Below are 12,695 nucleotides of genomic sequence, written 5' to 3'. Positions count from 1 at the left end.
TACTCTTTATTTTCTGCTTCAGGACATTGTGACACGGTGGGAGGGTGCTTCCGTCCATTTTTTTCCAAACAGCTGATGCGCGCTTCATCCAATTTACCAGAAGGTTTGTACCGTTCTAGGAATAATTCCAATCGTATATCATTGATGAATTGACTTTTCCTTTTACCGTACATTTCAGCTGTGAACTTCTCAATTGATGAAAAAGTTTCATCTGATATTGTTTGTTCCTTCCCTAAGGCTGTGAAAGAGTTCTGGAAATTGGCGTTCTTCTCCAAGATCTTTAGTGGCTGAACTTTTCCTTTTCGGGAAAATGCTGCAGTGTAGTCGCAGCCAGTGAATGCATGGTATGCGGGCATCGCTGAACACAATGACTCGCCTAGGTTTGCTGCAAGCTTGGTCATGTCGATGTACCTTCGTGTATTGTTTGAGACTAGTCCTGCATCTATCCAAACCTTGTGATTACAGAAGTTTGACTGAGATCCAAGACCAATAACTAAGCAGTCAGTGTCATTCGCTCTTATCACTATGTTTTTCTGTCCAGTTATCTTGTGCACATGGAAGAACATTCTTGCGTCTGCTTCTTCGTGGTCATTGCTGTATCTTGATTCTTCTGATTTCATGACCGAATTCCCTTCCACCACATATTTGTAGCAGGTGTCGCCATCATTTGCATACAAGGTTTTGGTTCCCAAGTGTTTCACATTGCAATCATCTGACCAACTAGCAACCAAGTACTTGACCAGAGATTCTTTAAATCCTGCGTTGCGTAAAGCACTCATCCAATTGGCTGGTCTTTTCTGACTGCCACCTGTTATTTTGAATGAATCAACAGATCCATCCCTTGCAGCTCTTTCACAGTCTTTGATTGATGGACTTAGCCATTTATCAGACACGAAGTGAATTTCATCGCCTTCTGATGCCATGATTTTCCGTAAAATGTGTGATGATATCCCACCAAATTTCGTGGGAAGGGCTGCACCTGGCAATAGATGGAAGTAAAATGATGCATCGATTATGGTGACATCGATGTGTTCCGGAGAGTTTGATTTCACCTTGTTCTCAAGATATTGCATCAGAGCCGATTTTGGTGTTTTCAGCATTGTACCATCCACATGACAGAGTGATAATGGTACAGGTGTCAGAGGATATTTTAGCACTTCTGCTAAGTCGATGCGTTTCTCTACTGAAGCATACAGAATGCTACCAAACAAGTCACGGACCATACATGCTGCCACTCTTTTTACATCTGTTTTCTTTGATTTTGTTCCTGCAGTTGCAAATGTTGACACCTCTTGCCGAGTAATCTTTGCTAGAAACCTTCCAGGCTCTTGGCGGCACTCATTCATGAACTTCTTTCTCTGGACTTCACCTGCTTCCCTGACATTGAGGAGAAAGCTTTCTACTTCCTCTGGAGCAGTTTTTCCAGTCCCAATATTGTACAGATGTTTGGAGTCTATGTCTTCAGTGAATGGATTCATTGTTTCTTTTATCATGTAGATTATGTCCTTGACTGTTTTGTTGTCCTTCCTAATTGCATGCTTCTTCAGTCCATGTGTTACATCTTTTTTATGCATGCCAGCTTCTTGAAATACATGTGACAGAATGGATGTCCGAATGAAATGAGATTCGGCCCATCTTTGCCTTGCAGATATGGAGTTTGTCATTGCGGCAATTCCAATCCGCTGGCTGGCAGCATCCTTGTTTATAGTTTGCTCCAATGTCAGATCAATTGGACTTCCAGAGAATGGCTTCTTGGTTCTCTTAACAGAAAACAGTCCGTCTTTGAATTCTTCATAGATTTCTGGATGTGTTTCTTTAAGCTTCAGTAGATTATCGTGATACTTTACTGTCCAGCGGGCATAGTTGTGATGGTTCAAGGCGAAGAAATAGTTTGCCATTTGCAGCAATGTGTTTGTGTACCCCTCCAAGTCTCCGGTTCTGACACTGCGGCTGTATCTGTGGTACAGGTGCATCAGGCTGATGTAGCTACACCAAAACTGTGCAGTTTTTCCATTGTCCCCGGCCAGTGTTTTTTCATAGAAGTCTCTGTATCTTTCCAATATGTCGTTTCCTTCCTTTGAATGTTGGTATTTGTTGATATCTGGAGAATCACTGATGCATTTTAGCTCATTCTGAAGCACTGGTACTATGTCAGGGTCGTTTTGGCTTTTTTGAAACCATTAAAAAAAAAAGAGTATTTCCAGAGAAACCGCTAGCAGTTCGTGTATTCTCTTGCAGCGGTTGTAATGCTTTCCTTTGATAAATCCGTTTATAGAGCCCACTGCTAGTGCACCGCACTTATTCAATATGTGCGGGGCACCAGATTCAGCGATCAGCTTCCCAATGACACAAAAATATGCTTTCTCCACATGGAATGACCCAAGTGAAATGAAGAGATTGTCAAATACCGGCTTTTCCTGGGCTTGTATTTGCAAAGCTATTTTTGCTATGGCTAGGTCGTAGGTGACAACCATGCAAGACTTGTTGGACTCCTCTGCTAATTTCTGTGACCTTTTCATTGTTTCAACAACGACAGCATTTGATGTGGGTGATTGGTTTATTTGTGGCAAATACCAAACTTTCATCTGTTTTCTAGTCATAAACTCTCTCTGCATTCCATCCTGCCCACATTGGTGTATTTGGATTTTGCCACACATCCAACATCCAGAGAACATCTTTCTTCCATGACCCTAAGTCAACATTTTCCTCACTTGTCAGAAGTCTGATATCATCGGCAGCCAGTAACCCGGCGTTTTCTAGGCGTGGTTTTTTATGATAAGGCTGAATTTCAGAGCTTTCAGTTTCATAGGAACGCCGCCTTTTCTTGCTTAGGCCGACTCCAATTGTTGGCAGGGATGCTTTTGTTTTTGTTTCAGTAATATTCTCATGGTGAATTCTATCTGACTCTGGCTTTTGGGCTGAGGCTTTAGCTTCAACGAGCTGGTACGCTATGGCAACTGTATCATGAAGTGTGTCCTTGCCGCTCATAGTTTCAACAAATCGATCAAAGTTGCCCCAGGCTACTCCAGTTCCATATTCATTTCCTGAGTGCATACCAAACGGCATTTCGTTGTCATTATTTTTGACCGAAAATGTTAGTTCAGTTTCTATTTCTTCAGCCGTATGGTAACTGGCACAATGACCCATTCTGTTCAGCACTTCTATTACTTTTCTACACCCAGTCATGCTCTTCATAGCCAGAGCTGTAATCAGATGCTTTCCTGGTTTTTTCTTACCAGATGTTGCAGAAAATACTGCATCCTGACTAATAGCCCTGATTCGCCGCTGTTTTCCTGGTTGTTTCCATATTCTTGAGTCTGGACCACCAACTAAGTATTTGAAGAAGTCTTGGACTAACTCCGGGACATCAACTTCCCCACCAATTATATCTTGCATGGTCGGACTTGAAGGTATTTGCTTTTGTGGGGCTTTCATGATGGCTTCACGAAGTACCAATGCTGCATCTCTGATTTTCATTTTAGTATCCACGAGTTTATCAAATTTGAAAGCAAGTGCTGCTTCTTTTGACATCTCAGACGAATGGACAATACTTCCACGTTTTGTCTTTCCCTTTTGAACCACGATCCTCTCACCAAAATGTTTGGTTAATTTTTCATCCAGCTTTTGTGCTGTTGGGGTTGCATGTTGAAAGTCCTCACCACCTATTTCATGAACAGTGGCTGTATAATAGGTGTTCAGGTCAGTTAACAAATGCACCTCGCGCTTCTCAATTACATTCTGTTCAATGTAAGATATCAATGAGTCAAAAGCCTCTCTATGAACTTCTTTCTCTCTGCTTATGTACCCTGCCCTTGGTTGATTTCCATTTTTGGACATTGCCCTTGCTTGACTCTGGTACAGTGAGCGACAGTTGGCGTGGTACCTCAATCCTTTTGCAAAAAAATCCTGGTCTCTTATCTGTGTTAACAATTTTTCATCCCCTTTCATTTCAGCATATTCTTGAATGTTTGCAGCAAACTGGGCTGTCTCAGCTGAAACTAATTTTTGCTCCACGTTTTTAATTTTTTTTCTAGCCGATCCACAAAACAAGCACATCGGCTGGAAATCACATGTGCCCTCTTTCGATGTTGCTGCCGATTCGTTCAAGCTTAGTGATTGTTTTTCTTGGCTCATGTGACATGAAGGATTTTCTTGGCTCATGTGACACGAAGGTTTGGTTGCAGATCTGTGAGCCTTTGGTAATGCTGTAAATTTCCTATAGCACTCGTGGTGATAACCATGGATACTGTCTACTACAGTTGGCAGGGATATGTCAGCATATTTCAAGTTTTTTTGTTTTCGTAGCATTAATATTTCCTTGCATTTTGCCAACTTGTCATCTTTGAAGCAAATGACTCTACCAAAATCTTGATACTTATCACTGCTCTTGATGTGTAAGGAACACTGCATTTCATCTGAAAAGTCACAACAGTACCCTTATCAGGCCACAGTCACTCTGTTTTCAATTATATTTGTTATCAACTGTCACAATTTATAATTATATTGTAATATAACTGGTGCTTGGTTTTCATAATAATAAAGTGCTTTAAAGTTTGAAAAACTCACTGTACCCCGTTATTCACCCCGCCCGTGCATCCCTTACACCAAAAAAACATGTTTCATGCAGGGAACCCCAACAACAATAGTTTTACATGTATAGTGTATCACAATATAAAGCATTTTGCAAGAAAAAGTGTGCAGCGAGTTAAATGACTTACCAGGCGCAGATTTAGTGTTTTGATTGTCTGATAATTCATTGCTTTCCTGACCTGACGACAGTGACTGGATTGCTGGATGGTCTTGACTATTTGATGCAATCTTGTCTGTGCTGAGATCACCAGACAAATCATCACCTAAAAGTTATGATAAAGAACCTTTTAACATCGGCATTTCAAACTAGTAACAGTAATAAAAAAAAGTATAAAAAATACTCAGAATTTGATTCTTCTAAATTAGCAAAATGAAACCACTAACCTCCTGATATTACATCGCCCTCATCCATCGTCATAAACCGTGTTTTTAGATTTCCAAAGAAATCATACACATGTTCTCTGAAAAGTTCATCGAATGGTGTTAGGGTAGTACGTACATAGAAAGTTGTGGATATACCTTGATTTGAAGTGCTCCACGTATGTGTCAATAATGTTGCCGTCAAACAATAACTAACAAGCAAAAACAAAGTAAGTAGATGATAATATATTAAGCAAAACAAAATGGGAACTACCACTTACGCTTTGCATAACTACTCCGGCTTATGCGTTTGACACATGTCAGTTGACTACACCACACCATGCAGTTAACCACGACGTTGCTTGCACGACCCCTATGAGCAGAGCCTCATAGCGAGCCTTCCCTCTCGTTTGGTGCAAACCCAGGTACTGTTATCCTGGCCGTCACAGCACCAAGCAGCCACACAGTGCAGCCACAAAAAAACAGTTTAATAATAAAAACACAGACAATCAACACTCTATAACTTAGATCACCAACTAGGAGCTCGTAGAACCCTGGGGGTTTCCGGCGACCATCACCAAGGGTTCTCCAAAAAATCGTAAAATAATCCTGTGCTATTACAGTATGACTTTTCACCAAGTCTATCATATTAGCTCTTTTGATGCAATCTTGAATTCCAAACTCAGTATACATTGCTTAATAACTTTAAAAAAAACAGACGATCATATCTTGCATGAGAACACTATTAACAAGGGTGCCTTGGAAAATGAAAATTCATGGGAGGGGTTCCACCAAGGTTTGGAATCACTGCTCTTTAACGTATGATTTATATCACCGATACACCACCATATGTACATACCATGACACACACACCCTATAAATAATCACAACAAGTATACCTATATACGCATACAATGATAGTATATATCAAAAAAAGATAACATAATACAAACAATGAAAATACTTACATACGGGAAATCCGAGAGTTGGTTCGTTGTACATGGCTGGAGAGGGCGAGACTGAGGAGCCGTGTTCAGCACACTCCCCACAATACCTCCCAATGAATTATTATACTAGCAATGAGACAATGAATCTGTGAATGAAGCCTGGCTTCAGATTATTTTTTTCTCTCATTGTAACCTCCCGTCTCGGATCAGCGGAAACACAAGACACGAGTTTGGTAGATAGGAGAACATCAAACAACCGAGTACCATTTAAGGCCGGTCAGCCCTGACAAATATCTGATTTTAGAGTAAGTTCTTAGGTAGGCATTTGTTAACAGAAAATTGTAAGAACATCATTTATTTCATTACCCCTACGAACCAGAGGGGGAAATTTGGGGGTCAGCAGACCCTAACTTACCACCCTTAAATCAAGTGAGTTTAAATGTCAGCATCAGTTTAACTATTTATTCTACCTATGGTAGAAATCTGAAAGTTGTAGGAACAGTTTTTGTTGTTGTTGTTGTTATCCTTAGGAACAAAGAGATGTAAATTTTGGGGGTCAGCTGACACTAACTTACCACCCTTTAATCATGTCAGTTAATATGTCAATATTAGTTAAGCTACTTATTCTACCTATGGTAGAAGTCTGAATGTTGTACGAACAATTTATTTTATTTTACCCCTAGGAACTAAATGGGACACATTTTGGGGGTCAGCTGACTCCATCTTACCACCAGAAAAATAAGTCAGTTTTTACTCCAACATTACTTTTGTTACTTAAAGTAACTATATAATAAATATAAAAACTGTAACTCATAGTTGTCTTTTTTTACCTCACGGGGTCAAAATGGGCAAAATTTGGAGGTCAGCTGACCACATCTTACCACCTGATAATGTTGTCAGTTTTAGTCTCATTATCAATTTGGACAGATTAACTCTGTGCTACTGCATTTTGGTACGTGTAGCTCTTGGGGTAAGACATTTTTACCCCAAGGGCCAAAATCAGACTAAATTTGGAGGGCAGCTGACCCCCTTTTACCACCGAGAAATAGTGTCAGTTATTAGTAGATTCATATCTACTGCATTTTATCATTATACTGAGTGAATATGATTCGTGTAGCTTTTGGGGTAAAATCCAACACTTTTAGGGTCTTTTTAAGGGCAGCTGACCCGTTCATCCCCCTTAAATATTCTGTGAGTTATATCGCCATATTATTAAGAATAAATACATAGTTTTATATACAAAGTTTGAAGTGTATAGTTTGAAAAGTAAAATCAACCTCAAAAAGGGGTATTTTGGCACCCCCTGGGGGCAACACCCACCCGAGTTGAAGCAGCTGACAAACCTTTTTCAATTATTGTCGGTGATAAACTTAACCAAGTTAGAGCATTATATCTTCTGGGCTCGTTGGGGTAAAATCACCCGTAGCTAGCTCTCGGACTATTATATTACCTAATCAAATAAGGAGGAATGATTTCTAAAGATTTTGAGTTGTGATTCATGAACAGTTATATAATGCTGTGTTATCCACTCACTGTGAGGTGGCACTATAATAGACGAGTGAATGGAGTTACGTTACTTCAGTAGGTAGAACAATCGATGGTGTTTTATTAATATGGGTTCACGGGAATGTGGTTAATGCCGAGTATTAGGCTACGTATTGTTTCTTCATTATTTTCACAAGCTCAAAGGTGTTAATATGACCTGTATTAATTGTAAGGAACACGTACTTCTGTTAAGGTTTCTGTGTAAATTTGAGTATCACTTGATGGTACGTGTTATTAAAATCACAACTTTTTGAAGATCCGATTAGCCTATCACCACTGACAAAATCAACATCTTTTTGATGCTTTATTATTAATCTATGATCATGAATTTCGTGACGTATCATAAGGGTAATCTATCGCTGCAAAGTTACTATAGCCTTATTATCACATAATTATTAACTAATCATGCTGGTAAACTTGATTATTATATATAATGAGTAACATATCACCGCTAAATCAGTAACATGTACCACTTCAAAAGATCGAACTTCTCAACGGACATAATTTCCCACCCTCACTTGTATAAAGGGTACGTGAGACAGTTTTTCGAAAAGTTAACATACCTAATCGTTTTGGGGATATTTTCCTACCTGGAAATGCCAGTTAGAAGTATATTTCCGGGGGGCGCATGAAAAGCCTTCTGGCGACCCTACTAAGATTGGGTCGTGTCTGGACAAGCGTCGTGGTATGACTGTCTGACTGTTAAGGTATTTGGGGTTGCCAGCTCGTTCAGTTTTTTATACCCATCGCTCCCTGAATAGTCATCCGGAGTTGCACAGAGAGGAAAAAAAATTGGGCCAGACATAGGCTGACCTGCATGGCCACGACAAATGTAGAATGTCCCTGGCGGTAAAAAAACAAAAAAGAAAAAAAAAAGTGGTCCCAAGAGTCAAGGAAACCTACGTCAAATTCCCTGGAAATTGTCTTGGAGAGAGAGAGAGAGAGAGAGAGAGAGAGAGAGAGAGAGAGAGAGAGAGAGAGAGAGATGGAACACAATAGTCCATGCGCCTGGGGGGTTGGTCGGTACCATTTTGGGGCAGGAAATTTCATAGTGATTAATTGAAAGACCAATGTCTATAGTCTTCAAAAATGTATGATAGCATTCTATATTTCTTTGCCTTCCTTGTGTTATCAACATAGCTGGGCGTTATCGCGATAAGTTATCGCGATACTTTATCGCTGATAACAAAATCGGGTTATCGGCCATCCGCTACTTATGTAAATATATATCGGTATCTTCGTTACTTTTGTAACCAAACTAGCGACAATCGCTACTTTTTTCCGCCTCTCAGAAAAAAAGTCTCCTCCCTATTGCGCATGCGTGGCCCGGGCGCCCGGTGTTGTATGAAAAAACTTCGGGGTATGGAATATCTTCGGTGAAGAGATTTCATACTTAGATCAACATTAAAACACTAGGTTATTTTTTTATGTTACACTCAAATATCAATATATCAAAGAGAACAATCATTTAACTTTGCCCCAAAAATGATTATTCACTGCCTCAAATTTGATATTCCATATTCGTTTGTGTGAGCATGCCATGGTATTGAAGGCACCCGGTGTTGTGTTATTTGGTGTCCCATCGTCAAAAGCTGGCGCTTTTGTTTACAAACATTGGTCTCTCGTGAACTACGCATGTTCAGACCAGGAAGCGTAGCCCTGTACAGTCTGACAAAGCTTTTTAACGCATTAAGAGTTGCTGGAAGGCTGAATCAGACATACAGTACCACCATCCTCGCTGTTTCTAGAACGATACTCTGTACATATAAATACAACTCGTACAGTGTCGTTCTAGAAACAGCGAGGATGGTGGTAGTGGTACTGTATGTCTGATTCAGCCTTCCAGCAACTCTCAATTACAGTTAAAAAGCTTTATGAGACTGTACAGGTCTATGCTTGCTGGTCTGAGCATGCGCAGTTCACGAGAGGCTAGTGTTTGTAAACAAAAGCGCCAGCTTTTGACGGTGGGGACGCCAAATAACAGAACACCGGTTCAGGCGTTTGTAGTATTACTGTCCATAGCTACGTGTCAACGTGTGGTTTTCAGGTTTTGTAAGTTTTCTAAAATACAGATAATGAAAATTTGAATTCATCTATGTTTTTTTTATTTGAAATATCAATATAGTATCGTTTTCGCCTATCGGACTTATCGCTAGCTAGTATCGGAATTGTGAATTTGTATCGGGTATCGGGTATCGGGTATCGCCTATATTTGTGTCTCCAGTTAACGAATATCCGTTATCATCGATAATGTTTTCCATTATCAGTTACCGGTTATCGGGAATAAGGTTTTCTGTTATCGTGCCCAGCTATGGTTATCAACCGTTTTTTATGTATGACGTGTGATTTGTTCTAGCGTGACTTACAGGTGATTTTTCTCTCCTGCGAGTTAGTCCATTAATACTATTAGGACATAATTAGATACCAAAATAAAGGCCAAGGAAAGGGCTTCACAACAAGCTATCACATATTTTAATATCTTGTTAGTTATGAGCAAATTTATGTTGAAATTAATCAATATTTTTCAATGTAACTGGTAATTTTTCCTTATACAAATAGTATCATGTCTGGTATTTGTGATTCAATTTAATATTCATATTCTGTGCTTCAGGAGCTTTCTTTTGATACCAATATGTGATCCATAGCTATTATATTAGGAGAAAAGGAAAAAGGAAAGGGTTTAGAATGAATACGATAGGGACGAGGAGGAGGGGCAGGAAAGGGAAGGAGTTGGAGTCAAGTGGGCATGAACGATGATTTGATACAAAATCCGAAAAGATCTGAACGAAAAGAGTGCAGTCGAGTGTACAGTCTGCCATGGCCGTGATTATAAACTCAGTGGTAGCCTTAAAAGTTAATACGCCCATATGTATATCCATCAACCATCACCTTCATGGTCTCGGCAACCATATTCGCTTCGTGCGCAGAACAAGATAATGGCGAGGCTTGGTACACAGGTGTTGGGTTCGCTTCCCGGCCTTCGGTAACAGCTGCTTCTCGGGACACCTGTTCATTGCGTGTAAGAGCATCGGTTGGCGGTTCCAGTCAGTATTAATAAGCAAACTTTTAACATTATTTAGACGTTTCAGAGATGACCTCGAAGTTTTCTCTGTATGTATATGTGTTAAGTGTCAAGTTTCCAGAATTTTTAGTGCCAGTCAACAGATCACAACACAGTAACTCACTACCAGAAATACAAAAGGCAAGCTATCGTGACGCGTGCAACGCTGACGTGTTTGTTAGTCGGCTATAGAGAGTAGTGTCACACTGTCCAGTAAGTTTCGTTCAGAAAGCGACATCTGGCAACCCCTCCACGCGACATGAAAACTATTACATCCTATCGAAATCGTACTGTTGTGGTGATCGGTGGTCACAGGTGCACTCTACATAATTTTAAGATAGATATTTATCAAAAGTGCCCGTCGCTAACGCTTAATAAATATTTTTTCTTTAGGCTCTGTCGCTACATTTTGACACGAGCTTTTAGTTTCGTTCAAATTTAGTCAAGAGCAACTCTAAGTTGTTTATCAAACTATGATACATTTAAAAATATGCTGCACTTTTTAGGGGAGATTGTTATGCCTTTTAACTAAAAACAAAAAATTCCTGACAGCCGAGATCTTGTTCTTTATAATTTTTTTAATACGTTATAATAGGCTATAAACGTTCACATGATGGCGTCGTCGACCGCGGGCCTTGGCTGGAGCAGCGGTATTCTATTAAAGCCCTTATGTCCGCAGGCACTGCAGTTGAGCTGTCACGTCAGTGGCTGTGGAAACGTATAATTTTTAATACCTAAAAAAATAGGAGAGAGAGAGAGAGAGAGAGGGGCTGGGTGGGGACGGGAGACATATGTCCATCAGCTAAAAACGAAGGGGTCAGCTAGTCAGCGACGCCCCGAGATCAACACACACACACACGTATTTATACTTTGATATTACGTAATCTTCACTGAGAAATGATTTTAGATTTTTAATGATCTCCTGAACTGTCTTTGAGGCTTTATAGTAACGGGAATTAAGGCTGCGAGTTAAACAGACCCTCAAGCCTATTTGCTGTTTGATGGTAAGGAGCATGAATTACACGCCTGCCCCTGTGAAGGACAGCATTGCACGCGGTATTTTCAAAGTTTAATAAGAAAGTGTTTCGGACTGTTCGTGATGTTTTACCTCGTCGTCATCATCATCATCATGTAGAAGACATTCATTATCGCATTTCTAAATTGAATTCATGTAATCTTGTATATTTCTAACTACATTATATTATAATATAATATAATATTATACAATATTATAATTTCACGGTCACACACACACGATACACACTGAAACGCGTCACTAACATCACCAGTGAATGCGCCACCGTGGTATAGTTGCCAGATACCGCCACCAGGCTAAACATTCTGAAAACCGTGACACTACTCTCTATCGTCGACTGTACCTCAAGTGTTTCATATTTGGATTTTACTCGTTGTGGCTCCAACTCTGTTGCCTTAATATTAATTTGTTTTTGGTTGTCTCAGTAAAGTTTGGCAGTCTTTGCTGTAACTATAATCACTGTAGACTATGCGTCTCGTAGTGCAGTGGTTAGCGTGCGGACAAAATAATCTGCGGGCTTGCCAGTTCGAATCCCGGCCGGGGCAATCGCGCACTGCCCGGCCACCCATTTGTTCATTCTTCCTTTCGGGTTGGTTGATAAATGGGTACCTGAAGAACCTTGGGAAGGTAAACTGTCGTGACCCGGATGTTGTACTGGCACTGTGTCGGGTTAGTGGGTTCTCACCCGCCATAGGCTTAAGAACATATGATACGGAGATGAGCACTGTAATCACACGCAGCTAATGGCGTATTCTCCCAACTTTACTGTGCGCTAGTGTGCGAAGGAGGAACCTCTTGGTAAACGATACATAAGTATACTGCATTATGATGTCTGATGAACTGGCTAATTTCTGAAATGAAAAATTGAGATAGGCCATAAGTTCCAATGAATGGACGAAAATTATATGCCTTTTCGAGTTGCCTTGCAAATACAGTGGCTTGTGAGATACCTAAAAGTTCTCTATTAGGATGTAATAAACCAGACTTGTTAGCAAGAAGAGATACCATTAATGATATATATTGTTCTTACTAGACCAATAGAATCTCATTAAACAAGTCTTGATAACTAATCTGTCACCTCCCTTCCAACAATTAACTGCCATGGCTGATCAACACAATAGGAAGATTATTTCAGTGCGATATTTCAACGGAAAGT

General features: G+C 40.1%; 1 protein-coding gene across 4 annotated transcripts in view; it reads right to left on the bottom strand.

Moving 5' to 3' along the window:
• The window catches only part of LOC127007877 (uncharacterized), a 7,324-nt gene extending 1,259 nt beyond the window's left edge, over positions 1-6,065 (bottom strand). Inside the window, exons 1-4 of one of the 4 annotated variants that reach the window (XM_050879315.1) lie at positions 5,919-6,065; positions 5,225-5,386; positions 4,975-5,051; positions 4,719-4,853 (exon numbers count right to left, since the gene is read on the bottom strand). In XM_050879315.1, coding sequence (XP_050735272.1) covers positions 4,719-4,853; positions 4,975-5,008 — 169 coding nt within the window. In that variant the 5' untranslated portion in view covers positions 5,009-5,051; positions 5,225-5,386; positions 5,919-6,065. Of the gene's footprint in view, positions 3,476-4,718; positions 4,854-4,974; positions 5,052-5,224; positions 5,387-5,918 lie in introns of those variants that run through there. The other 3 variants (XM_050879325.1, XM_050879328.1, XR_007760632.1) reach the window with 3 other exon arrangements.
• Positions 6,066-12,695: the final 6,630 nt, after the last annotated feature.

Source organism: Eriocheir sinensis, chromosome 4, assembly GCF_024679095.1.
Source record: "Eriocheir sinensis breed Jianghai 21 chromosome 4, ASM2467909v1, whole genome shotgun sequence".
Taxonomy (NCBI): domain Eukaryota; kingdom Metazoa; phylum Arthropoda; class Malacostraca; order Decapoda; family Varunidae; genus Eriocheir; species Eriocheir sinensis.
This window is presented reverse-complemented; position numbering and strand designations above follow the sequence as displayed.